We start from the raw sequence: 26,794 nt of genomic DNA, 5'->3' as shown, positions 1-26,794 counted from the left end.
CTTTATGACTCCTGCATTTCAGATTTGTATGCACAGTTTCCAACCTTGTCTTTGTGTTTGCATGGCATTGTTTGTGTTGTCACAGGCTAAGAAAGATGACAGGAAGGAACATTTGGTGCAGGCCTGATGTATTCTCATGAACTGAGAAAAGCACAAAGGGTTGAATTTTCTGTGGTATCCATAGGAAAGTGATGAGAGGAATGGGTTTTGTCTTTGGCAGTGTGCTCCAGAAAGTCACCTGCAAACTGCCAGTACCATCCTGATATTGCCATTGTAACTTTTGTCAAGTTAGCTGGACACTGCTAATTCCAACTGCACTGATTTTTATAAATGTGTATTGGCAATACAGCATAAAGATTTTGTATTTGGTTATTTGTTCATTGAAAAGAAATGTGATAGAAAATTAAGCCAACTCTGCAACTTTAGGAGATACTTCTTTTCATAAGTTCTACATGTTGATCAGGGATAAGAGATATTCTTCTAAAGGGACTTGAAGGCTTCAAGAACTGTATAGATTTGACATTAATCTAATTTTTGTCCAGCTGTATCATCTCCATAAATTGTGGAAGATGTTTTTCTTCAGCTACGAAATCATAAACAAAGAAAGTATCTCTTCTCTTCCCCCAGAAACTCTTGTTTCATTTGCTGCTTTTGTTCATTCATTCATTCATTTCCTTGCTTAAATTCGTGTGTGTGTGTGTGTGTGTGTGTGTGTGTGTGTGTGTGTGTATCTACTATGAACCTGGTATTGTACAAGACACTGAGTCCTTAAAAACAGTATCCTGTGAAAGGTCAAAATTTGAGCGGGATGCTAGTGGCTCACACCTGTAATCCTAGTTTCTCAGGAGGTTGAGATCTGAGGACTGTGGTTTGAAGCCAACCTGGGCAGAAAAGTCCATGAGACTCTTTTCTCCATTTAATCAGAGAAAAGCCAGAGTGGTGCTGTAGCTCAAGTGGTAGAATGCAAAAAGCGTAAGGACAATGCCTAGGCCCAGAGGTCAATGCCTAGGAAGGGTTGGGGGAAAAAGAAAAGAAAAAAAAAAAGAAAAATTGCCTGGAAATTTTCTCTCTATTCAGAAGGTGACAACAACAGCAAGGAAGTCAAGTGGGATGAATCACAGGAGGGTATGGCTTGGCCCAGCACGTATTGGTGATGAGGAATCAGGCAAGATCCGCTGATTTTAGAGTTTCTTTCTTCCTATGAAAGAGAAATGACATCTTCTCTCTTCTCTGACCCAGCCACCTTTCCCTATCTTCCTGTGGTGGCTGAAGAGTTCCTTTGAGAGGATTTCACCACCTGTGGGCTGCACTTGGTGCAGTGGAACTGGATAGGCCTTATGCACCTGAAGCCTAGGGACAATTGCCCTTTGCCTGAACTCAGGGCTTGGGTGTTGTCCTTGAATTTTTTTGCTTAAGGCCAGCATTCTACCACATGAGACCCAGCCTCACCTCCTGTGTTTTATTTTTAATTTTGGTTATTAATTGCAGATAAGAGTCTTAGGCTTTCCTGCCAAGGCTAGTTTTGAACCATGATCTTCAAATCTCAGCCACATCAGTAGCTAGGATTACAAACATGAACCACTGGCACCTGGCTAATGTTTTAACCTACAATGTTATTACTACTTTCAAAGTCATTATTTGTCAAATATATTGACACATTTCTCAACTTCATATAAATGAGACTTGGCAAACAAAATGTGTCTGTGACAATTCTTAGGAAAGTTCCCTACATTTAGATGCTTCAAAATTATAAAACATATCATTCTGATATAAAATACAGTATTCATTAGCACAAGATAGGGCATGCATCAAGAAAGGCTTGTTAGTTGAGATATCCCTGGTCACAAGAGCAGTTCGATGGTTAAATTGTACATTGAGTTCCCATCATTAGATCTTGTAGTTCCTCTGTATCTTTCTGTTTTTCAGTTGTTTACAATTCTAATCTACTTCAGCTTTAAGACCTGAAGGTAAACTTGATAATTCTCTTTGTTGAGTGATATAAGCTTTTCCAAGTGACTCTGAACAAAATGTAATAAAAATTTAAGAAGACTAATTTACAAACAACAAAGATATTTTGGATCTTTTGTTAAATAGATTTTCAAAGATGCAAACAAAAACTTCCAGAATCCCAGTAAAGAAAGAACACGTTTAATGGACATATTTCTTCTATTTATTTAACATGACAGTTATAGCTTTTAGTCAGTTGGTAAAATATCAAGTGTTTAAATTAAATTATACATATTGTCAATTCTATGTGCCATTCTATGATTTTATTTGTATTTTTTAATTGGACAAATTTATGGGGCACGGAAGGACAGTTCAGCACATGTACATGGTTGTCATGATTAAATCAAGATAATTTGCATTTCTATATCATTAATTTTTTTGGAAACTAATGTGTAATTTTTTGGGTAAAATTTTGAAGAAACCTCAAAAGCAAGACATGGTTATTCCCCTTCAAATGTTATTTCCCTTGAAAAATTCTTTAATTTTATTGCCAAGGTGATGTACAGAGGAGTTACAGTTACATAAGTAAGGTATTATATTTCTTGTTGAATATTGTTATACCCTCCCTCCTTTCTCTCCCACTTCTCCACCTCTCACTACCCCCCACAACTTATGAAATTCATTTCCAACATATTGTCTCATGAGTATCACTGTTGCGTAGGTTTGCTCTTTGTCTTTTTTCTCACCATTTTGTTGTTCCCATTCCCTATTCAGGTAAACGTACATACAATACACAGATTACCGAAATCAAATAGAGTGACAACAAGGGATAAACCATAGGGAAAAGTTAAAAGAAAAAATCATAGCACCTTAAAAAGAACACCGACAAAGAAAAACCTCGTTTCCACATCTTGGAATTCATTTCACTTAGCATCATCTTATATGGTCCATATGTACATAGCTATTGAGCTGTTGTGATCCTCTTTTAGGACTATACTAGACACACACTAGTTATTACCAATGAGGGAAACCGTGGAGTCTGTTTCTGTGGATCTGTCTGACCTCATTTAATATGATTTTTTCCAACTCTTTCCATTTCCTTACAAATGGGGAGATGTCATTCTTTCTGATGTGGGCATAGAATTCCATTGTGTGTATATTCCATATTGTCTTGAGGGGCATCTGAGATGGTTCCACATCTTACCTATAGATCATTAATTTTTTAAGTTTGTTTAGCCCATATGTACATATTTGTGGCATATGGTCTTATATTTCAATGCTTGTGAACAATATGTACTGATTATGTTCTTATTACTTTGTATTAGGAACCTTCAAATTCCTCTTTGCTGGTTATTTGTAAATATTGACTATCTGGTTGTTATTATTGTTTTGTAAATTATATTTTCTTAAAAGAATAGCTTTATATAAAAGCAAAGTTGGAAAAATAACCCAGAGTTACAAACAACCAGACATTCCTGCCCAGGGTGGCACTGAACCACGATCCTCAGATCTCAGCCTCCTGTGTAGCTAGCATTATAGATATGAGCCACTGGCACCTGGCTAAAAGTTCCTATTTTTGGTAACAAATTAGTTTCTTTTAAAAAAATTGTATGTGTGTGTGTGTGAGAGAGAGGGGGGGGAAGGAAGGAGGGAGAGAGAGAGAATGAAAGAGAGCATTGCTGCCAAAAAGTATTATTGAAGAATATAAAAACATTAATGGCTAATAAGATAGTAATATATTTAAAGCACATGGAAGTGGTGGCATCACTGTTTCTCTTTTCTGAACCCACAGTGCCTGTGCCTCCTCAGAGTTGTCCTGATCTGTTTTGTTGTGCAGGAGACAGCATAACTGGCCAATGTTCCAGATTGCAGGCCGCGGCCACTGCCTCCAACCTTTCTCCACCACCCGCTGAGCCGTGAAGAAATAGTGTGTATCAAATTTGTCTTGTTTGAGCTTAATTAATTTTATCAGTGTGCATACTATTTCCTGCTCCTGAAAAGAAGTCTCAGTTACATATTCCCTGGAAAGGGTCAGGAGGAATGGGCTTATCACGGATTGCCTTCCAACATCGCCAACATATTCCTGAGAGATCTTCACACCACCCTGCACATGGAAGTCCTCACACTCATTCTCCTTCATTTGAATGCATCTGTGATAACTTTAAATTCAGTGAGTATGCAGTGTAAAAACTCAATGTAATGCTTTGATGACAAAATGAGCCACAGGTAATCACCCACATTTTCACTGTGTTAGCTATCTCTTTGATGAGAAAATAATCTTGCCATGCAGATGCAGATCACTTATACAAGATGTTTGCCGACAATTCTTGTTGTTATATTGCATTTCTCTTCCTCCTCCTGTCTCCTCTCCTCCTCCCCCAGTCTTTTTTCCCTCTTCCTTCACTCCTCTCCTCTTCTTCCTTCCTTTCTTCCCCTCCTCCTCTTTCTCCTGATCTACCCTTCCTCCTCTATTTTTGTTTCCCTCCTCTCATCCCTTCCTCCCCCTTTTCCCGTTTCTCTCTTTCCTCCTCTTTTTCAATTTCTTCTACTTCTTTATGATCCTGGGGCTTGGTCTTAGGGCCTATGCTCACTCAGCTGATGCTCTGCTGCTTGCTACAAACCTCCAGTCTGTACTTCATTTCAATGACACTCTATTTCTGATTTTTTTTAAAGTAGAAAACCCAGCAAAGACTTTTGATTCAGGATTTAATTCATTGTATATATTCTACACCATAAATATGTGATGTTTCATACATTGTAGCTAATAGGTTTTGATTATGCTTTGGGCTTCTAATGTGATCCTGTGTTATTCCCAAATTAATGAATTTGGTTACTTTGCATCTTGCACAAGTACTTCCATATTGTTCCCAGTTTAATGAACTGTCACTTTATGGTAGCATCACAGTAACACTAATCCAAGGATTGCTGGGGATCAGAAGATTAAGTCCAAACAGGAAAATCTATGAGATATGTATCTCCAATTAACCACTAAAAAGCCAAAAGAAGACCTGTGGCTCAGTGGTTACTGCCATCCTTGCACAGAATAAGCAGATGATAGGATCCAAGGCCTGAGCTGAAGACCTGTAGTGGGTACATGTTGGGAGCCGACAGAAAAGCTCAAAGGTCATCTTGACCCTTGTGCTCACTTGAAGTCACATACAAGAAACTGGCTTACTTGAATAACACCAGGTGCCTGGGATTGCTTTGCTATGTCTGCAGAGTTTGTTTTACATTCAACCAGTTGACCTTGTCTAGTTTTTACTGTACTCTGTTTTTACCAAAATTTTTCTTATTTTTGTGGACTGTAGTAACCTTATATTACCTCTTGACTTCTAACAGTATATATTAGGAAAAGTTAAAAATAAACGGTGCTTCAGTCTTGAAATGCAGACATCTTGACCCCATCCTTTGTCTTATGTCTTTTTTTTCCCTCATCCTCGCCCCCTAAATCAGGATTCCTTTTAATTGCTGGCAGGCTCCGGCAGGTACACACACACACACACGCACACACACATACACAAACACACAATTTCCCAGCTAGAGCAAGTAGAGTATCTGTTTTCCCAATAACATGTCTAAGTTTCTATCCTATGTGTTTGGACACTTTTGAAAGCTTCATCATCACTTTTCCTAATTTGAATAAATGACTCCCTGTTCACTATTTTTTATTCCTGGTTGGAAAATATTTTAAGCCACTTTTTCATGTAGAAAATTGAATTTTCTCCAACACGGTTACTCTCTTGGATTGTAAGAACATAAATAATTGTGTCTTTAATATTAGCTCATTAATTAAGTTAAATGCTTCTGTCAAGAGTTAAAATGTTGCTCAGTGGGAAGAGTTTGAAGTCACTTGTCTGAATTTGGAAGGTCGAGTGAGAGTTGCAGAGAAGTCTAAGGTAGTTAAGACAGAAGACAGATGAAAAGAAAAAGAAAATGAATTTCAGACTCCTCTTCAGACTAGTTATCTTTCACAGGCTTGCACTTGAAATCGGTATGAAAAGTCTTGCTCATTATCAAGCACTCTCCCCACTGGGGCACATTTCCAAGCCCTGAAATAATTCATTAGTGAGGAGCATCCCTAGAGGTTGAAATCAGGGCCTATACTCTGTCCTTGAGGTGCTTTTTTTCAAGCATTCTAGCACTTGAGCCACAATTCCATTTCTGGCTTTTGGTAGTTACTTCAAGCTAAGAGTCTCAAAAACTTTCATGCCCAGGCTGGCTTCAAACTCTGACCCTCAGATCTCATCTTCTGAATAGCTAGGGTTTTATGTGTGAGTCACACCCACCAAAAGCCAGTCATTTCAATTTGACTCCTATTCCTAATAAGTCTCTAAAACACACACACACACACACACACACACACACACACACACAAAGTTGAGCTATTGCTCATGTGTTATAGAGAATGTTAACCTGGAGCAAAAATACCCTGGGATAGTGGCCAGGCCCTAAGTTCAAGTGCTAGAAGCAACAGAAAAATAAATTCATTAATGAAAATTTAACAATGTCAAACAAAAAATAAAAGGAAATTTGGAAGAAAAGAGGCATTAAGGGGGTGGGGAGGCCTGGCTAAATTAGTAGAGCCATTGAATGAAAGCATAAGGTGGCCTGTGGGAGTCCTGGTCCTAGAGGTAAAAATATGGGGAAAAAAAGGAATTAAGGCTTCTAAAATGAGACAGGAGGTGGTGGCTCACATCTGCAATCCTAGCTATTTAAAATCAGCAATCTGAGGATCTGGATTCACAGTCTGCCCAGAAAGAAAATCCTCCTCCAACCAGCAGACAGGCAGCAGCAGCTCTATGCCTGCAGCACAGCTGGACCCTGCCTAGCTGCAGACAACCTTCCCCAGCCAACCTAGAACCAAAGACAAAATCCAAGCCTTCCCCAACTGGATTCAGAGCCTAGAAGCACGTTCTTTGCTCCAGGTACCCCATGGTTTGCTGCTTTACGGCAACATGTGGAACAGACCCTTACATCAAGACTTTACTCTACCTTAACTTGCTGGCTCCTTAGGTCTAGGTGCCCAGCCCAAGCTCCCTTCCTGCCCTACAGAGGCAGAGACATCAACCTTATTCTTAGCTCCTACATCACCTGCCTCCCTGGAGCACTAGATGCCCCTGCAGAAAATCAACTCCTGACTCACTTTCCCACTGAAGCCGGGGTTTGGGAGCATCTTTAAGTTTCCATAAACCCAGCAGTTTCTTCCTCCTCCCCATCTCGCTTGGCCTGCCCCTGCTGTAAGCCAGATGGTGAAGGTGTGGGGTGGCAGGACCCACACATGCCCTAGTCAGAGCAGGACTCCAGCTTGGTACCTAGTGCTCATGCTCATTTGCTAATGCTCAGCAGTCTTAGTCACTCCTCAAAGCCCTAAACATTTTAATGTATTTATTTAATTGGGAAAGGCAGTCCCTGAGATAGAATTAATGATCACTGTGCTTCTTTTGCTCAAGGCTAGCACTCTACCACTTGAGCCACAGTTCTACTTTTGGCTTTTCTACTAATTTCTGATAAGAGACTCACAAATTTTCCTGTCCAGGCTGGCGTCAAACTGTGAGCCTCAGATCTTAGCTCCTGACTACCAAGTTTATAGGTGTGAGACACCTACAGTGGAAAGCCATTATTTATTTATTTATTTATTTATGTCTCAGAGCTTGAACTCAGGGCCTGGGTGGTGTTCCAGCACTATTTTTGCTCATGGCTAAGACTCTACAATTTTGATCCACAGCTTCACTTTCACTTTTATGGTGGTTAATTGGAGATAAGAGTCTCACAGACGATTCTATCAAGGTTGGCTCTGTCTCACAGACGATTCTATCAAGGTTGGCTCTAAAGTGCAATCCTTAGCTTCTGTTTAACTAGGATTAGACACATGAGTCAACAGTATCCAGGAAACCAGATATTTAAAAGATAGTCTCTTATTTCCAATAACCCAACAAGGAAAATAAGCCAGAAGTTAAGCTGTGGCTGAAATGTTATTGTGCAGTTTCCTTGAACAAAAATGGTCTAGGATGGGCACCAGTGGCTCATACCTGAGGTCTGAACATCATGGTTCAAAGCCAGCCTGGGCCGAAAAGTGTGTGAGACTCAACTACAATTAACCACCAGAAAACCAAAAGTAACACTGTAGCTCATGTGGCAGAGCTCTTGCATTGAGCTGAAGAACTGAGGGACAGTTCCCAGTCTCAGAGATCAAGCCCCATGACCAACAAAAAGAAATGGTCTTGGACATGGCCAGGGCCTGAATTCATGTCTTATCTAGAACCAAAAACAAAATAAATAAATTCATTAAAAAATTAAAATACAAAACTGTAAAATAAAATATATGTTGAAAAAAATAGACATTAAGGGAGTTGGGAGGTATGACCAAGTTGGCAGAGAGCCAGCCATGAGATGAAGCCTAAGGCAGCAGCAACACTGGCCTCTCCCACACAATCTTTTTCCTCATTGACTACTTGAGCTGGGGACTGGGGGCATTGGTACTATTCCCCAAAACCAGCAGCCTCTTCCACTGCCAGCAAGTCAGGCCAGGCTGCCCATCTGCTTAGTCAGAGAAGGCTGGAAGAGGGAGGAATGGAGGCAGGGCCTGCTTATGCTCTGTGACCACCCCCCAGTTATTATTATAATGTCTGTTTCTTTGATTTTACTTTCTGTTTTTTCTTCTGGTCTCAAACCAGGACTTGAACTCAATACTTGCCATTTTCACTCATTGACTAGTGCTCAATTGACCAAACCACAATCTCCAACAATTAGAGATATTTGAATTCTGGTTTGGGTGCTGTCCCTGTGCTCCTTGTATTAAAGGTTAGAACTCTGGCATTTGAACTTCAGCTGCACTTCTGGATTATTGTCATTAATTTGACATAAGAGTCTCAGACTTTTCTGCCCAGGCTGGCTTCAAATGGGAACATTCAGATCTCAGTGTCATTAGTAGCTAGGAGTATAGGTATGAGTCAACTGCACCAGCAATCCATAGTTTTTTGTTTTGTTTTGTTTTGTTTTTGTTGCTTTTTTTATTTTTTGATTTTGGCTTTTGGTTTTTGTTTTTGCCAGTCCTGGGGCTTGAACTCAGGGCATGAGATCTGTTCCTGAGCTTCTTTTGCTCAAGGCTGGTGGTCTAACACTTGGGGCAAAGTGTCACTTCTGGCTTTTTCTGTTATGTGGTACTGAAGAATCGAACCCAGGGCTTCATGCATGGTAAGCAAGCACGCTACAAATAAGCCACATTCCTAGGCCCCCAGTCCATGGTTTTATTGAAACTCTTAATTTCTAAAGAATCATCAAGATAAAAAAGGTAAAAAGGAAGATGAAACAAGTCTTAAGCTGTAGGCTGGTGGTTTGAACCTGAAACCCTTGATTCTGAGGAGAGTGAGAGCTGAAGGATATGGGTTACAAGCTATCAGGAACAGCCTAGATTTTGAGAAATGATTTGGAAGATCACCAGCATAAATTATAGTAGAAGTCGGCTGCTGCTAGCTCATGACTACATATGTCTAGAGGTTGCATCTGAGAACCGCCATTGGAGATCACTTCTGGCTGGAAATTGCATGAGGTTTGAAGACTCCAATAAAGATACAAAGGCAAGTAAAAAATGAGACCTTATCTCTGGGTTCATTTCATTTATCTGACCATTTCTGCTTGTGTCAGACATATATTAATTATTGCAAATAAGGGAAACTATGGGACGTGGTGGGGATGGGATGAGGAAGAGATGGGAATGGATGGTAAGGAGGAGGCAACAATGCTTGATATGAAATGTACTCATTACCTTGCCCATGTAATTGTAACCCCTCTCTACGTTATTCTCTCTCTCTCTCTCTCTCTCTCTCTCTCTCTCTCTCTCTCTCTCTCTCTCTCTCCCCCCCCCCTCTCTCTCTCTCTCACACACACACACACACAAGATACAAAGGCAAAAAGTAGGGATGTGGGCAAAAAGAGATGATGGCCAGAGCCCTTGTCTGGACTTCAGTCTCTTAGAATAGATAAGAAAAAAATGAACCAAGAAAGAAAAATGGAGTGGAAGTATGACTGATGATGTCCTGGGTTACAAAATACAGTAATGTAAAAATGAAGCTAAAGCCCAACAACAAAGGAATAAATTTATTTCTTATAGGTATATAGAGATATATTTAGTGAGAGTATAGGACGAATGTCAAATGTAAAAAATGCTACAAAGGATCTTTTTTACTCTTTCTTCTTTGGTTCTAGATGAGGACTTGAACTCAGGACCTGACCGTTTGGTTCATTGGCTATCAGTCTACCAACTGAGCCACACCTCCATCACCACATTCAAATGGTCTCAGCTTCTCATACTTCTGTTCAGCAGCACAGGCATCCTTTCGAGTGCCCACTGGGTTTGTATGTAACTTTCCAATGACGGCTCCAGCTGCAGCCTCTTGAAGAGGTAGGGATCATTAGGGGCCCACTGCAAAATCTCTTCTAAGCTGAGTGGGGTGCCTCTTGACTATGCTCTTGCTATAGAGGAAGCGAGGTGTGTGGGTGATGGTAGGAAGGCAGCTTAGACAGGGGGAAAAGAAACAACAAATTTTCCTTGTCAAATGACTCCAGGGCTTAAGCGACCATTATGTGTACTTACCTTCCAACCACTGGGCCTCTGGACTGACCACTCTCAGCCCTCAATCCTCAGTTTGTACCGCCACAGCAGTCTGGACGTTGGCTTCAGGATACCCAACTTTTCGTTGCTCTGTGCATGCTAATTGAGCTCCCCATGAGCACATGAGTTCCAAAGGTTGCAGTGACCATGCTGTAGCCCTTCGGGTTTCAGGCTGTGACTGTAGCCACTGTTGCAGCCTCCCCTAAATTTACTGCTGCCTTTTTTTGGCTTTTTGCCTTCATCCCTGGCCTGTCAGTGCCAAAATGGTTCTCCAGGAGAACCCTTCCACCCATGTACCAAATGTACCCTGGACTTCCAGTGACTCCTGGTGGTCAATAGGACCTACATGACCACAAGAAGAGCCTGACTATAAATGTTACACACAGACATAGAGAACTAGTACGATGGCTTGACATTCTAGGCCACTGAAAATGGAGGTTTGATCCCCATAAATTTTGCTTCACTATGAATTTTATATTTTCACACTGAACAATATATAATTTCCTTGTGCTTCCTTTATTGGGTTTTGTCTTATTCTTTCCAAAGAATTATTCTAGCACGAGCTGATACCATGTCTATGGTGATGGCACCAACAGACCCAAGAAGAAAAGGAAGTGGGACATAGAGTATCCATGCTTTCAATAAGAGTCCACCACAGGTCAGAAGTGCAAGTCTTAGGACAGTGAGCACAGCTGCCACCCTCCCTCTCTGAAGCATGGCTCAAGTTTGGAGAAGGATTTCAGGACACCTGAAATATTGAATTATCTCCGAGACCAAAGAAACAACCACATCTAGTACATTGAGCTCACAAATATACCATGGAGTTACAGTGAAAATGATCACTCAGATGAAGACAGGACACTGTTTAAAATGCAGAGAAACAATGGGAATGGCACTAGAATAGGCAAAAATACTTTGTGTGCCGATGATAAGGACAAGGGAGATGAATTGCAGTTGATTAGCTGGGAAATGGATAGTGACAGAGAAAAAACTTAGTAAAGGCAATGAATGTGAAGACGGAGAGGGTGCCATGGAAATCTCAGATGGTGCTTCTCATGCAAGTAGTTTTTCTTTAGCAAGTGATGATAGGAAACCTGAGCTTCATAAGGCAAGACCTTGCTTTATTGCCAAGCTGGACTAAAATTGAAGATCTTCCTGCCTCAGGTTCCTGAGTTCTGGAATTACAGTTATGCCCTACCACAGTCCTGTTTGAAACATTTATCTTTTATTCTAGATTATTGCCTTTTTTCACCTGTGACCTTCATAAGTCTCACTTCGACATTTCTGGACCTTGCCATGAGCATGTGACTGTTTGGATTATGAGGAAAGGATCATTCCAACAGCTTCCCATACTGAAATACCTACCTTGGGTACCTGTCAACTCACTGTGCTCATCTGGCCTGTGTGGAGACTGTCCATTCTGCTCTGCTCCTTAAGAGGTCTGCCAGATTCTCATTTGTGTACCAGAAGAACACAGAGGTGAAGGGTTTAAGATGGCAATGAAAAAGAAGAAATTTACTTCTATGAGACTTCTGTTAATTGCCTTATTTTGGTTGGTCATGTTTACCTTGCTCACAGATTACATTCTTTTCATGGTATGATGGAGTAATACATTTATATTCTTCAGCATTTAAGTTCAGTTGTTTGTTTTCATTGAGACAAACTTCTGAGAAAGAACAAATAACCTCATGCTCATTTCCAGAAATGTATGTTTATGTTTTCATATTCCCTTGTAAGAAAATAATTCTTGGTCTGGAAAGTCAGGAACTAGAAATAGATTAAAACTTTTAACAAGACACATTTATTTGTGATGTCAGTAGGCTTTGGATTTTTAGTCTCAAAAATGTGTGTGACTATGTTTAGTCTGGCCCACTGCAGTGAGAGCACCCTTCTTTCTAAGATATTAACAAGTGAATGGATTGCCTGACACACTTTTGGATTTTTTTTTTCTTGCAGACTATTAAACATTTCCTTAAAGGAAAAAATATTTCACTATTTCTGCTCTTCATAGAGTCCATTATATTTCAGTTAATTCATCTGTCAGCATTAGCATACAACCCAGTGTATTTGCTTCTGGAATTAGTGGAGCATTGTAGCTGCCACAAATAAGGGAAACCATGCAGCCTGTGTTCTCTGAGTCTGGATTACTTCCCGTAATATAATACTTTCCCAGTGTTTCCACTTTGTTACAAATGGTATTTATCATGCTCTCCGATGGATGAGTGGGATTTCTGTGTGTGTGTGTGTGTGTGTGTGTGTGCAACTTCATACATATATACCACATTGTATCAATCCATTCATCATTTCAGGGTTTTATATTTATTGGAAAGTGAGACACATGATCCTTATCACCCTGTTTGTGGGCAGAGACATAAGCTCTTGGGGCAAAAGTCCTGAGCCTTGTTGCCCATTTTTTATGGCCTTAAGTGGCAATAGCCGATCAACTATTAATTTATTCATTTTTGTAAGTTCTGGGGCCTGAACTCAGTGCTTGTGCACACTAACACTTGAGCCACAGAAACACTTCTGACTTTTTTCTGGGTCTGTAGTTACTGAGGAATCGATCCCAGGGCTTCATGCATACTAGGCAAGCACTTTATCACTGGGCCACCTTCTCAGCCTAAGATTTTATTTTTTAAACTAACATGTAAAAGAACCAACTAAGGGAAAAAACAAATTGTTTAAATAGGGATACAGATGTATAAGATGTTTTGTCAAAAAATGAACTTTACAACTTTGGTTGGGGGGGGTGAAGGGGAAGAGGAAGGGATGGGAAATAAAATAAACAACAAAAAAAACATGAAGGAAAAAAGAACCAACTACATGAACAACTGTATTACAGGAAGCAAGCTCCTTGATTAGAACCATGACATCCTTGGCCAGAAACCTGGGACATCAGGCATTTTCCATATATCTCCTGTGCGGTGAGCTTCCATCCACTGATCAACATTTCATTGGCCTGAAAGAAAGCAGAGTGATGTGATGTGAAACATGATGCAAGCAGACAGAGGGGGCCTCATTCCTCAATGTCAACATTGAGGATGGGTACTCACAAACCCCCGATCCTGTGGGGGGGGGGGTGCTAGTAGACACCAAGTATGAATTGTGTGGGGTCATGATCCAATTTGCAGATGGGCTGGGTGATTAAGAGAAAGACATAACCTCATTGATAATCCAAAAATATGAACTAAAAAAGGTCTGCTTTGGTTTGAGGTTATTATTTTAACTTCCTTTATCTGCACTCTGTCCTCTAATGCCAGCTCCCATGTGTGAACTCTTCATATGCAAGACAATGAGCCATTAATAATGCCAAGTAATTGTTAATCTTATGGAAGTGAACCAGGCATGGAATGGCTCTCTGGGGTTTCTTTTCCTCTCTGAGTTACGAAAAGTGACTTGTTCCTGAGACACAGAGCCCATGTTCTAATGGCTGAGGCTCTTCCTGCTGGATATCATCTTAGACATCACGTTTCACCATATGGATATAACTATAAGAGACAAAGCAGCCAGGACTTTGATGTTCCCAAAATTATTGTCATGCGGGGTGAGTCTGACACATGACTTCGAATGATTGCATGAAGGAAGTGAACATTCTTTTGTTTTTACAACATGTAATAGTGTATACATCAATGCAAGCTTATTCACATTACACTGGCTTTAATTTTGTACCAGGTTTTCATTTTGGTTCCAGAGGAAAGTGTGTGGATTGCACCATTCCAGCAACAGGCTCCCAGATGCTCATGAAGTGTGAGGAGGGGAGAATGGGTTGAAATGATGACTTCCTTCTGTGTTTCCCTGGCAGTGCTGAAAACCAGACCCAGGGCTTCTGGGCTTCAGGTAAACAAGCGGTGGATAGAGTCTCCCTTCTCAAGAGATGCAATCTTCATGAAAATTGCCCAGAGGGTACTACAGTTTCCACTGCTTTTTTAATTCCACACAGTGCCCAGAGCACATGAGCAAATGCTGGAGGGCACAGGTGTGGCTGACTCACCACCCTTCAAGAGAAGCAAGCGGGATGAAAACAGTCGCAAGGAACTTGTTCCTCAGCAGAAAGCCTTGCAAGATTCCACAACATCACCCTAAGTGAGGCTGGCATTTAAGCACAGTCTTGGACAGGTCATGAGCTTCTGAAAATTGTGGAATGTCCTGCTTAGCCACAGGTTGACAAAGTAACATCTTAGGGTAAAAAGATGGTGTATAAGTAAACACTTATTGGAAATCTCACTAAACATTGTTCTTTTTATTAACTCGGTGCTTCAAGGCAGAAAAGTGAGAGTGGATAAAGGAGAGGGGCCCTAGGACCACTGAATTTGCCCATCTTAGAGCATCATTTTCTTTCTCAACATACACTAGAGAAACCACATCCTAGTCCCTCCAGTCAAGCAGGAGGTATATTCTCAACACAGTATATGGCAACATGTTCAGGTCCAGAGAACCCAGTGATAGTGGTTCCACTCTGTTCTCCTCAGTCACTTTTCTCTTTTTTTAAGATAGGGTCTAAGTAGGCCTTTGGGCTAAGCTACATGTGTATGCGGATCATAGGCACGTACCCCATGCCTAGTCTCATTACTACTTTTTATGTTTTCTGCCCTTGTCAGTCAATAGCTCTAACATGGCTCTCTACCATTTGCCTTTATTCATGCCCTTACCTGGTTCTCTTCATCTGGTCTCACTGGAGCCATCTGTTTCTAGCCATCATACTGGTATGGTGGCCCGTCTTGCTTCTTTCAAGCTAGCTCCATACACATCTGTTTGTTACTAGGGAGTCATTCCTGACTTGTGCTTTTCTCTTTTCCAAATGGCTGGATGTGCAGGACAATGAAAGGAATTCCTGAATTTTCCCAAGAGTGTGAATGACTGATTCAAGGCTGTTAACCGTTTCCCACTTAAATGCACAAGCAGTAGACCAGGATTGGTGGCTCACACCTGTAATCTTAGCTACTAAGGAGGCTTAAATCTGGAGGATGGTGGCTCCAAGTCCAGCCTAAGCAGAAAAGTGTTGAGATTCCACCTTCAAAATAATCACAAAAAGGGCTGGAAGTATGGCTTAAGGTGATCATACAATCTGAGCAACAGCTGTCATAGTATAGGTCACTTTGTGCTTCGTGTAGCACAGGCTCTTTAGTCCCAGGTCTGTACTAATAGCCTCTCTACAATTCCAAATTTGTGTATGTGTGTGTATGTGTACAATTTCATGCACTCATGCACTTTTTGTGTACACTGAATATTAATCAAGGTGCAGGTGCTTATACTACAGAGACTTCAAACAAATTTGAATCTTTCTAAACACAATGAACTATCAAGAATTCTACCACTGTCAACATTCAGTACAAAGATTCCACTTCCAAAATGCCATTTGGCTAGATGGTGTTTATCCAAATTTACTTAGTCTTTCCTCTACTTTACCCTCATCCTCCCATACCATTGCACATCCACACACTCCCCAGATTATTGCTTGCAATGATCATAACCTGTTCCTGAAATAAGGATTCTTTAGTGAAAGAATTAGCATTTAATTGTTAGCAAGTCAACTTCTTCAGTAATAACTCACAATGAGCTTAAAGATCTACCCTTAATTTGGTCGGGCCAGGTGCACACAGCATAGTAAAATGGACAAAACAGCATTTCAATGTCAGGTGGAGCACTATGGGACCTACCCCCATTCTGTCATGTGCTTAACATGGTCCTCACATGTGAGGGCAGAATACCTTCTTGTCCTTGTGGGACTCTTGGATTTCAAGGAAGCAGGAGGCTGAGACTGAGCCCAAACTTTACACTTCTCAGTTTGCTGGCCAAGTTTCAGAAAAACTTAATAATCTGCCCAAGGAAGGTATGTCAGGTTACAAGTGAAGAAAAGACAGGAGCCTAAAACTTGGCATGGAATTTCTGAGAAGACACCTTTATACTAAGAATTTTAGCTTTTAGAAATGGCTCAGGATTGGTTGTGTTCAGAGAGTGTGGGCATGCAGGCCAATGAGGGGACTGGTAACTTTTTACACTATCATCCTATAGTGACAAAAAAGAAAATAACCCCAAATGGGGCTGCACTGGACATTTAATTGATGTCAAAGTATTGGGTCTGAACAGTACTGGTTGTGAACCTGGACTGCTAGGCGTAGGGTGTAGGATGTGAATTGAGTTATAAATGGAGGGATGAGTTGATGGAAAGAGTTGTCAATTGCAACAGTACATTCACATCTACCAGGGATCTCTCATAAAGGGACAGTACATTCAACTTTATGATCCCATTGACACTGGTCATTCTTGGTTGCTGGCCAATCACTTCCTGGCTTATCAGACAATACACCAAGTGGCCATGGTTTGGTGGGCACAGAGGGCTAGCATATAAAGGTCAGTGAATGCCTGGCATGTTAGCAGGGAGTACCAAGGTTTAGCCACCCTGCACTGCTCATTCCCAAGGTTCTCAGCCTGTTAGCTCCTTGTGGAAAACTCACTGCTCAATGGGAACAGGTGCTGCATTCCAGGCCTCTCCCTCCAGGTCTCAGAAGTCCTCAAAAGGCTGTTCTGAAGTTGTCGGGGCCTAATGCAGGCAAAGCTCAAGTGTTGTAAGCTCCAATTCATAGCAATGATAGGGTGCTGCAGAGCTCTGTAATGTGTTATGCCTCCAAGGGAAGGAGGCCCTGTTGGTACATGGTGCAACAGGGCTTCCTGATCCTCCCTGCCCAACAGCAGCTATTCTGGCTTGAGCAGCACAAAGGGACGGGGCATGAGGCACCCTGGGGACAAGCACCCACCAGTAGAAGGGTGGATAGGGCAGGTACATCTACAGAGAACAGTGCCAGTACTGGGGGGCTGTGTGCTTTTTACAACTTCTCCACATTTCAGTTTTCAAAAACAACTTAGACTTTAGAGTAAGTTTCAACCTATGGAAAATTTACACAAGTGTTTCCCTGGACTACCCCAGCTCTCCCTAGATGCACATGTCATAATCAAAGCCAGAACATTTCCATTGAAGTCATATTAGTCACTAAACACAAACCCCATGCTAACCTCAACATTGCCTCCCTCTGCCTTTCTCTCACTCAGGAGTCTGTCTGGTCCTGCAGATCCCTGCTCTCTTTTCCTTTCAGGAACAAAAGTGCCCACCAAACTTCCATGCTTAGACATCATGAGGGGTTCCACTCAGCATTTGCTGTCTTGGTAGGCATAGATTGAGGGATGTGGAAGGACTCTTCCTCCTTGCCAGGAGTCCACAGAGCAACAGATGCTACAGCCATCTCTGTGCATAACACTGAGACACCGAGGTCCCCAACCTTATACTTGTTCATGGTACACCTGTTAGAAGTCAGTGTCTTGGACTTGGTAGGTAGGTGAGCTACACTACTATTTTGTGCTGGTCATTTTTCAGTTGTGGTCTTGCTTCCTATCCAGGTACATTATAGGGCCTGGACTCACCTATTTTAGGCTTCCTATTGTAGTGAAGTTGATATGCATCCCTAGCTTAAGAGGAGATGTCACCCACCTTTTGGCCTGGACTGGTCCTGAATAATGATAGTCCAAATCTCAGCATCCTAAATAGTTAGGATTGCACAGGCCACTCCCAGCTCCAATGTTCCTTCCTTCTCAACCCTACCCACTCAGCAGTGACTGACAGCTCTCTCTCCTCAGTTACTCTTACCCTCTGAAATTTCAGAGAGGATACACACATTTTCTTCTTCATTGTACTCTCATTGCTCCCAAGACTGCCTGAAATTGTACTGTCTATCTCCTCTCATTGTAGGCTCCCTAAGGAAGTGATACCCCCAGGTCCTGGATGTTTCTGCATGAGGAGGTAGGTCCCAGTGACACAGAGGTAAACGTAGTTATGAACCCCAAAGGGAGGTACTGCTACTCCAGCTGTGGGCTCTCAGTTCCTTCTGCAACTCCCTCAGCTACAGCCATTCTCCATGATATAGTGGTCTTCCAGCACTCCCCACATTGATGGGTATGAAGACAGCATCATGATAATTGGCCAGGCCAAACTATGGGCACTCAATGATGGAGCTAAAGGAGTTTCACTTGTTCCTCTATCCAATCTGACATCCAGTCCCTCCCTTCAACAGCGTGCAATCTCTGTGGATGCCCTTCTCTACCAATTCTCTCAGTCTCTCTCTAGAACTAAGGAACAGGTGTATGTAATTGAGAAAATGCAAATACAATCTCTCATCATGATTGGGCTAATTTCAATAGGGAAAAAATGAACCACAAATTTATACTGAACCCATCTCCTCACTTCTTTTATTTATGCAAGTTTGATCCCTAATTGCTTTTGTGTGTTTGTTGGCAGAGGTGTATTGGTACAGTTGCAGGGGGTGGCGTTGTGAATACTAGGACTTGAACTCAGGTCCCTTGGCTGTTAACCTGGATTATTTGTTCAAGGCTGGCACTCTTACCATTCCAGTCACTGGTCCACTTGTGGCTTTTTCCATTCTAACTAAAATAAGAATCTCTTGGTTTTCTCTGCCTATACTGGCTTCAAACTGCATTTCTGGTATCAGCCTCCCAAAAGGCTAGAATTACAGGTGTGTGTGAGCAACTGGTGCATGGCCTCCCACTGCCACTTTAAAAGGGCAGCTTTTAGCTTGTGAAGTTAGAGAACAATTCTTGATTGAAAACTGGATATCAGTGTGATTTATGCAGATCTGGAGGCTCCTCATGGGAGGAATGGCCTTCCCCTGGGAAGGATCACAGCAGTACATCAACCAAGTACATTGATGAAATGTTCCCAAAGAACACACCGGATACTCTGAGTAGAACAACATCCAAACCATAGGTCCTTAAGACATTGTCTAAAATAATTGTTCAACGAAGGTACTCACAGACACGCCTCCCATAATCTTGGGAAAAATAACATTACAGCCGCCATCTGGATCCTGTCCGGGGGTATAGGGTGATTGGAACCAAGCCTTTTCAATAGCCCAAACCACATCGCAAAGAGGCAATATGGATGCTCCTACTCCAATGGCTGGGCCCTTTACTGCTACAATATTAGGCTTCTTAAACTGAATTAAAGTATTCACCAAGTTTCTAAAGTTAAAAAAGTAAATGGGGAACAAGTAAAAACATTGCATGTGTGAGCAGATGACAAAAATCTATTCTAGATTGCAAGTTGCCAAAGAGAAAATTTGCAAATCATAAAAACTAAGATTTTTTAAAAAGCCTCCTCCAAGAAAATGTAGTCTGTCGATCTACTTGCTGCAGGTTTCAAAGGCTTACCTACAGCCTGGATATCATACAAGGGTGACTGCTGCCACCGGTTGTAGGTGACATAGCCAGAACTGCTTTGGTATTTACAGTGCCTCTAGGACATTCTGATCAATATATGTAGCATTTCCAACTTTCTCTCTTTGAAGACCCAAGCATCACAGTGACTTGAGGGATTTCTTGTGTCCAAGAAAGGGAAAATTTAGAGTGAACTTAGCACCAAGATTGTCTGGTACTGACTGAACGGTTATTGACTAACGGATAAAACCTGCCCCTGCTAGGAGACTTTACACATTGAATCTGGAAACAACAGGTATTTTCTAAGGTCTTATAAACTGGAGTAAATTAACTTAGGGATATGGAGCCAGACTAATTTAAGACATGAGGTTGGAAAGAAAGATCAGCAAGCATCCCGTTGCCGGTATCCCATTATGTGCTGGTGGATGCTACTGCCACAGGAAATTGGAGAGCAAAGCAGCCATGGGGGGAGGTGGTCTAAGCAGGGGACAAAAACTTGCCATAAGGCGCAGCCAATGCTTTGCTGGAGTTTATTTTTACAGGCTTTGTAGTTCCAGGGAGGTTGATGCTATACTATATAGGGAATAAGCTTCTTCCTCAGCCTCCTCCCATAAAGCTGATTCTGTTTTCAAAGGTGGTTTCTTGTTCTGATTTCACGCAGTAGGCCAAAGCATAAATTTATTCCTACCTACATACAAAGTTATTCTTTTTATGTAGTTTGAGTCTGACCACTGAAGAACAACTACAACTTTTCATACACAGAGTTCTAAGCCAGGGCTTGACTGACAACAGTCATTGAGACACTTCCTACTAGTTCTCCGTCCTCTGAATACTATCAAGATGGAATATAGTGCTGCCTCTCCCCTTACCCCCCAACCCCCTACAAGTCCTGAGGGTTGAACTCAGGGTTTTCTGTTTAGTTGACTGGCACTTGGCTATTTGAATCACACTTTCAGTCCTGTTTGTACTAATCACTTGGAGGCTCAATTTTAACAGACTTTTCTAATTGAGCTGGTCAAGATTGTATGGATGGATTTCTGACTTTTGAGTAGCTAGGATTACAGATGTAGACATCTGCCTCCTGCTAGATTATATTGTAATGAGGGAGGTTGGGAGGTTTGTACATAACACAAGACAACAGGGCTTGCAGATGCAGATTCCAGCAACTGGTGTGAGGTGTAGTCCATTAGGTGAGGCTGACCTCATCGCAGCCTTGTCATTTGCCCCCAAGGTTAGTAATGTTTTTGTGTTATGCGAGAATTGATTCCTTTAAATGAGCAAGCTACACTAATTTCTCATGATTCTAAATGAGATATCCCAAGGCATTGTTAGAAAGCTGGGGTTTAATGATAAAACTGTTGTACATAAACACATAAGAATCAAAAACTGTCCACTATTCCATGCTTATCCCATGATATATTTGTACCAATATAAAAAAAAAATTCTGGTCTCAAAAATCTATGAAGAAAATCAATACCAGGTTTTCAATGGGATTGATATAATGTTTTACAGCTGCAATTTATATTTTGCCTGGATTAATAATAATGCCAAATGAAATTATGTCTGTGTCTCAGAGATCCATGCTAAATTCACCAGCAGCCCTGCTCAGAGGAACGGTGCCATGATGGTGTGTGTATTCATTTGTAAACATGAGTTGAACAGGAACTCAGTTTGTTAAAACACAGCCACCCATCAAACTTTGTAGAAATGACCTGTCAGGAGAGACCTCCCCAGGCCACAAAGCTGGAGAAACATGAACTACAAAATTCCAGCTGCAGTGTGTCTTGTGGTAGGAGATTATGATGGACCTAAAGAGGAAGATGTGTAAAACTTTGTTAAGTATATATAGGATTTTGTTTGCTATCCATGGTTCTTGAACATAGGGCCTGGGCACTGTCTCTGAGCCTCTTTGTGCTCAAGGCTAGTGTTCTACCAATTGAGTTCCAACAATACTTCCAGCTTCTTCTGAGTAGTTTATTGGAGATAAGAGTCTCATGAACTTTTTTGTCTGGGCTGACTTCAAACTGCAGTCCTCAGATTTCAGACCCCTGAGTAGCTAGGATTACAGGCATGCACTAGCTGGCTCCTGGTTTTTATATATAACTTTTAAAACTTACAATTAAAGCCCATAATCATTAAAAGATGTAGAATGCAGCATACTCAATTAGTATTTGTTCCCACTGGATTATCTGTGAACTGAGTTAAAGATTTGCCACAAAGTTAGTTTTTGAAGACAGAATTCCTTCTGAGAAGACACTTGAAAAGGTCAGATATTAAGTCAGACCATCACAGAAGGGAGTAGGAATTGTCTAGGAAATCCAGGCAACAAGATCTGAATTAGGTAGTAGTGTGCTGCCTTCCTCAGCATACTCAGCTTTATTATCTGAAAGAGGAAGGATTGAGTGGGAAGAAGTCAAGTTCTAGGGGCAGTTTATGGGTTTGTTTTGCTCTCTCTCTCCAAATTCTCTAATATAGGAATGCTGAGTAATAGCCTCTTCCTTTGAAAACTTCCCACACTATCTCACTGTATCAGGAGAGGATACCTCACTTCTGTGCAGAGGAGCTTGCTTTTGGGTCCTTCAGACTCATGCAGACACCAAAAGCCCAATGCTATAATTGGAACCCAAGCTACTCAGTTTTATCAATGATGTAAGGGCTGTTTCATGACAATGAATCTGCAATCTGGCCATCATCAATTCCAATAGTGGAAATAGCAGCCCCAGACAGTGGACAATGTAAGATATTAGTTGATCTCCATTCTCATTTCCCTTCCCTTCCATTCTGGATATTTGCAACAATGAGGATCTTAGTGTCAAAAAGTTTAAGGAATTTGAAACATGACACCACAGAAAGAAGCAAAAAAAATATACATAGAAAGATGGTTTTGTGTAATGTCCCTCTTAGGCATATAAGTTAATTTAAATAAACTGAGTAAGAAAGAAAAAGGTTTTAAGTGAAACTGCTTTAAATAATTATTTTTTCTGATTCTCCCATATTCCATTAAGAAAAATTCTCATGACAAAAATAGATTCACTCAAAGCAGCAGCAATGCAGGTTTTGCAGAAGCACAATGTTTTTGTTTCCTATAATATCAGCTGAGCCTTCTGTGGGAGCCAGGAGAAGAACATGGCAGTGGGAGGCTAGTAGAAGAAGTAGGAGTGAGGATCTGATGAAAACGTGCATCTAAAATCACCTAAAAGTTCAAGAGATGCGGTTTCTGCTTAAATGTGTGTATCTAACTTTTCTCTTTTTCTAATCCCAGTACTACAAAACTTCAGCCTCTCTCAAGGTCAGAGACTGGACAGTGGAGGAGGGAACAGGCTGGAGAATAGCAGGATTGGTGAGAGAAGCTCCAAGATGCACAGGAGAGGACACAGGTGGTCTCACAGAAAATGTACAAAGTCACCAGAGAAGACAATGGTGTGTGCGTGTGTGTGTGTGTGTGTGTGCGCGCGCGCGAGTGAGTGCGTATAAAAAGTGAGGCTTAAAATCATGCAACATATCCTGAATTATGGTTCAACAATGAGCAGTGTCCACACATTTATATGAGGTTCTGATTGTCTAGAGCAGAATTATGTCCACTGATTAAGGCTTATAATTTCAGGTCAAGTAAGAAGGCACTGCCTTCTAGTATTATACCACAAAACTCCAATTAGAGAACCCAGAATAACAATGGGATTACAACATTTCAAACCAAATACTTGTGGCTAGGTCTTTCATGCCTGCAATCCCAGCTCTGAGGGAGGTGTATGTGAGGGAAGAGCAATGCCCAAAAATTACTTAAAATACTTAAAGCAAGAAGGGGGCTGGAGGTGTGGTAGAGTGCATGCCTAGTATGTATGAGGCTTTGAGTTCAATCAAACCATAAACTACCAAAAAAACCCCAACAAATGTAAGATGGGCTCATTAGCTGGATTCAGATACCTATGCAAAGAAGCCAAAAATGAATGGCTTCTTTCTTCTGTATAGGAAATATTTAGAGTGGGGCTGGGAAGGTGGCTCATTGGTAGAGTGCTTGCCTTGCATGCATGAGGCCCTGGGTTTGATTCCTTAGCATCACATAAGCAAAAAGAAAAAAGCCAGAAGGGGCGCTGTGGCTCAAGTGGTAGAGTCTTAGCTTTGAGCAGAAGAGCTGAGGGACAGTGCCCAGGCCCAGAGTTCAGGCCCCACAACCGGACCCTGACCCAAAAAGAAATAGTTAGAATTCAGTGAAGATATGAGAAGTGTACAACACAAGTACCATGCAGCTGTACATTATATATATAGCACTCTTACTCAACATGCCTGAGCACTAGCTGTGTTTCACTTAGCCTTAAAATCAGTTATTGGCCTCTGATAAGCAGTCATTTAAGTCAGACTCATAGAAAGAGCAGATGACTTAATTGAGTAACTGAGTTAAATGACAGGCATCTGGAAACAACCTGCTCAAGCTGTGCACAAAGGAAAAGAACCAACACTAGAACTTAAAATTTGTTCATGCCCAGTCCAAGTTGAGATGTATGCAATTGTGGAGCTTTCCTGGCCATTGCAAGCTGCCTTTTCAGATACTAGTCAATGTGCATGCATAGAAAGCCCCCTTACTGTGTGCTCTGCCACAACACTAAGACCATCAGTGTTGTAGGATGACAGGGAAACTCCTCACAGGACAGAACATGGCCATTGTTATCTTGCACAAATAAGAAACCTGTCAAGCTGGGCACCAATGGCCCCTGACTGTCAACCTAGCTACTCAGGAGGTAGAGATCTGAGTATGGCAGTTAAAAACCAGCCTGGACAGGAAAGCCCTTGAGATACTTATCTCCAATAAACCACCAGGAAACTGATAGTGGCACTATGGCTCAAGTGATAGAGAGCTGGCCTTGAGCTGAAGAGCTGAGAGATAGTTCCTAGGCCTAGAGTTCAAGACCCATGGTGAGAAAAAGAACAAAGAAAGAAAGAAAGAAAGAAAGGAACAAAGAGATAAAGAAAGAAAAAGAGACAGAGAGGGAGAGAGAAAGAAACAAAGAAAGAAAAGAAACAAAAAACAAAGAAAGAAAAGAAACAAAGAAAGAACGAGAAAATTGAAAAACAGAAAGAAACCTGTCAAGATGAGAGCTATGGCAAAGTTCCAGCCTCTGCAGATGAAGACATCCTGACCTGGGAGATGGCCCAACGACAGAGGAACTGTTACTTTCTCCTAGTAATAGCCAAAGCTCCCACTGGGCACATACAACTAGCATGGAGCTGATGCCCATCACATGTGTACTGCCACATGTCAGTGTGGCCACAGTGATTAGCAGCCAAGCTGCCAAGTCCCCTCCACTTCCCACCTCCTGGGCACATTGTGGGCCAGCTCAGAAGGAGGTTTCAGAAGAACGTATAGAGCCACGCAGCAAAGCAGTGGTGCAGAAGCACAAAGCACATGTCTCTCACCTCTGAGTTTACAGAGTTATTCTCAGATGATTTTGTGGATAACAAGATGTGAGTGAAGCTGTCTTGCTTCCTGAAAATATCTCTGTATCCATAGGCACTCTTTGTCTGCCTCACACTGAAAGGCAACCACTTGTCCAAAGGCTGGTCTCCTCTGTCGCCAATATATTTCCTTTTCCCAGCCATCTCTCCTTAACAGACATCTGTATGTTGGCTGATAGCACATCCATGAATGGAGATGTACCTGCCAAGGGTTTGAAATCACATTGGTCCGTGATTTCCTATCACCAGTTCTCTTCCACTGTCACCTCAGAATTAGACCAGAAGCTGGTCAGTTCCAGGATTTATCAACACAACGATGTCAATATCAGAACCTTGTCAAAGTCTACTTCAAAATACCTTTCAGTTTCAATCTATGTCTGACAGAAAATCCACCCCATACTTTTTTGGTCTAGGATATGTACAGCTATAAACTGGGAGACTTTTAGAGAATGAAATTAGAGAGAATGGGTCTCCTGGACAAGATCTGCTATAGGTATGACAAGTTGGAAGAAAAAAGAAAACAGCATAAGGAAATATGATTAACAAGGCCAAAGTGGTCAAAATAAATCACTCCAATGCAAGAAGGTTCTTCTGACAAACCTGTTCTTGTAGAGCCATGGCCTGGTATGATGGTGCCACTTTAGACTCTGGTCCCATTAGGGCAACATACATGTCACAGCTTCTTCCTTTGATGGCCTAGGCTCTCTACCAGAGGTTCATCCCCCATTCCTACCTCTGCTTTCTAAAAGGGTACACATATCAAGGGACTCTCTTATTTCCACCTACAAACATTCTACCAGTGTTCCCTCATGACACAACTCCTCAATGCCAATCTGGGTGTTTTGCCTTGACTCCTAATATATCATCTGCAGAGCCTAACATTTGTTACTTTTCCTCCTTTTGGTACTGGGTACTGAACTGAGAGCTTTGTGCATGCCAGACATGTACTCTACCACTGAGCTGCATCTTTACCCAGAGCTTTGCTTATACTAGTCAAGGACTCAATTATTTGATACAATTACCAAGGCACATGAGAATAAGGGAGATGCTGCACTTAGCATTTGGACAAAATAATCACCCTGTCTATAGGAGTCACTTCAACATTAGCTTGTGTGGCAATGTGTGCAGAGCTCTGGCTAGGAGAAAACAAAAGCCATGTCTGAGAAATACATGATAATCTACTGGTAAAATTATCAACAGGAGTTTTCTGAGGGATGAGGCATGAGTCATTAATTATGAACCAAGAACTACTTCTTCAAAAGTGTAAAGAAATAAGCTAAAGCCACCAGAAAATACTCAAAAATGGGTACTTAAGAGAAAACAAAACTGTTCTTAGTCAAACACTGGTAAATAGGCTGGGTGGGGCCTCCACCACAACTTGGCCTCAATCCTTAACCCACTGAAGAATGAGAGTGCCTTGGCCAGGCCTGCCTTCAGTTTGGACCCAGCAGCCTTAAAGGATTTGGAGTCATCCAACCTGGTCAGTTCCAGGACTAGAGATGCAGGGATGTCAATTTCCTGGCCCACACCTACTCCCTAGGACTCCCACATTGGAAGCTATTT

At 41.6% G+C, this 26,794-nt stretch overlaps 1 protein-coding gene across 1 annotated transcript; it reads right to left on the bottom strand.

Moving 5' to 3' along the window:
• Nucleotides 1–1,938: 1,938 nt before the first annotated feature.
• Nucleotides 1,939–25,375, bottom strand: LOC122101128 (chromodomain Y-like protein). Its single transcript, XM_042671482.1, is given in 7 exon segments — nucleotides 1,939–2,018; nucleotides 10,220–10,337; nucleotides 13,382–13,442; nucleotides 13,444–13,517; nucleotides 19,378–19,585; nucleotides 24,917–25,092; nucleotides 25,193–25,375. Coding segments are annotated over 7 exon segments (900 nt in total).
• Nucleotides 25,376–26,794: the final 1,419 nt, after the last annotated feature.

This window comes from Dipodomys spectabilis, unplaced genomic scaffold (assembly GCF_019054845.1).
Source record: "Dipodomys spectabilis isolate Male_0828 unplaced genomic scaffold, ASM1905484v1 ptg000630l, whole genome shotgun sequence".
NCBI lineage: Eukaryota > Metazoa > Chordata > Mammalia > Rodentia > Heteromyidae > Dipodomys > Dipodomys spectabilis.
Note: the sequence above shows the minus strand (reverse complement) of the source record. Positions and strands in the feature narration are given on the sequence as shown.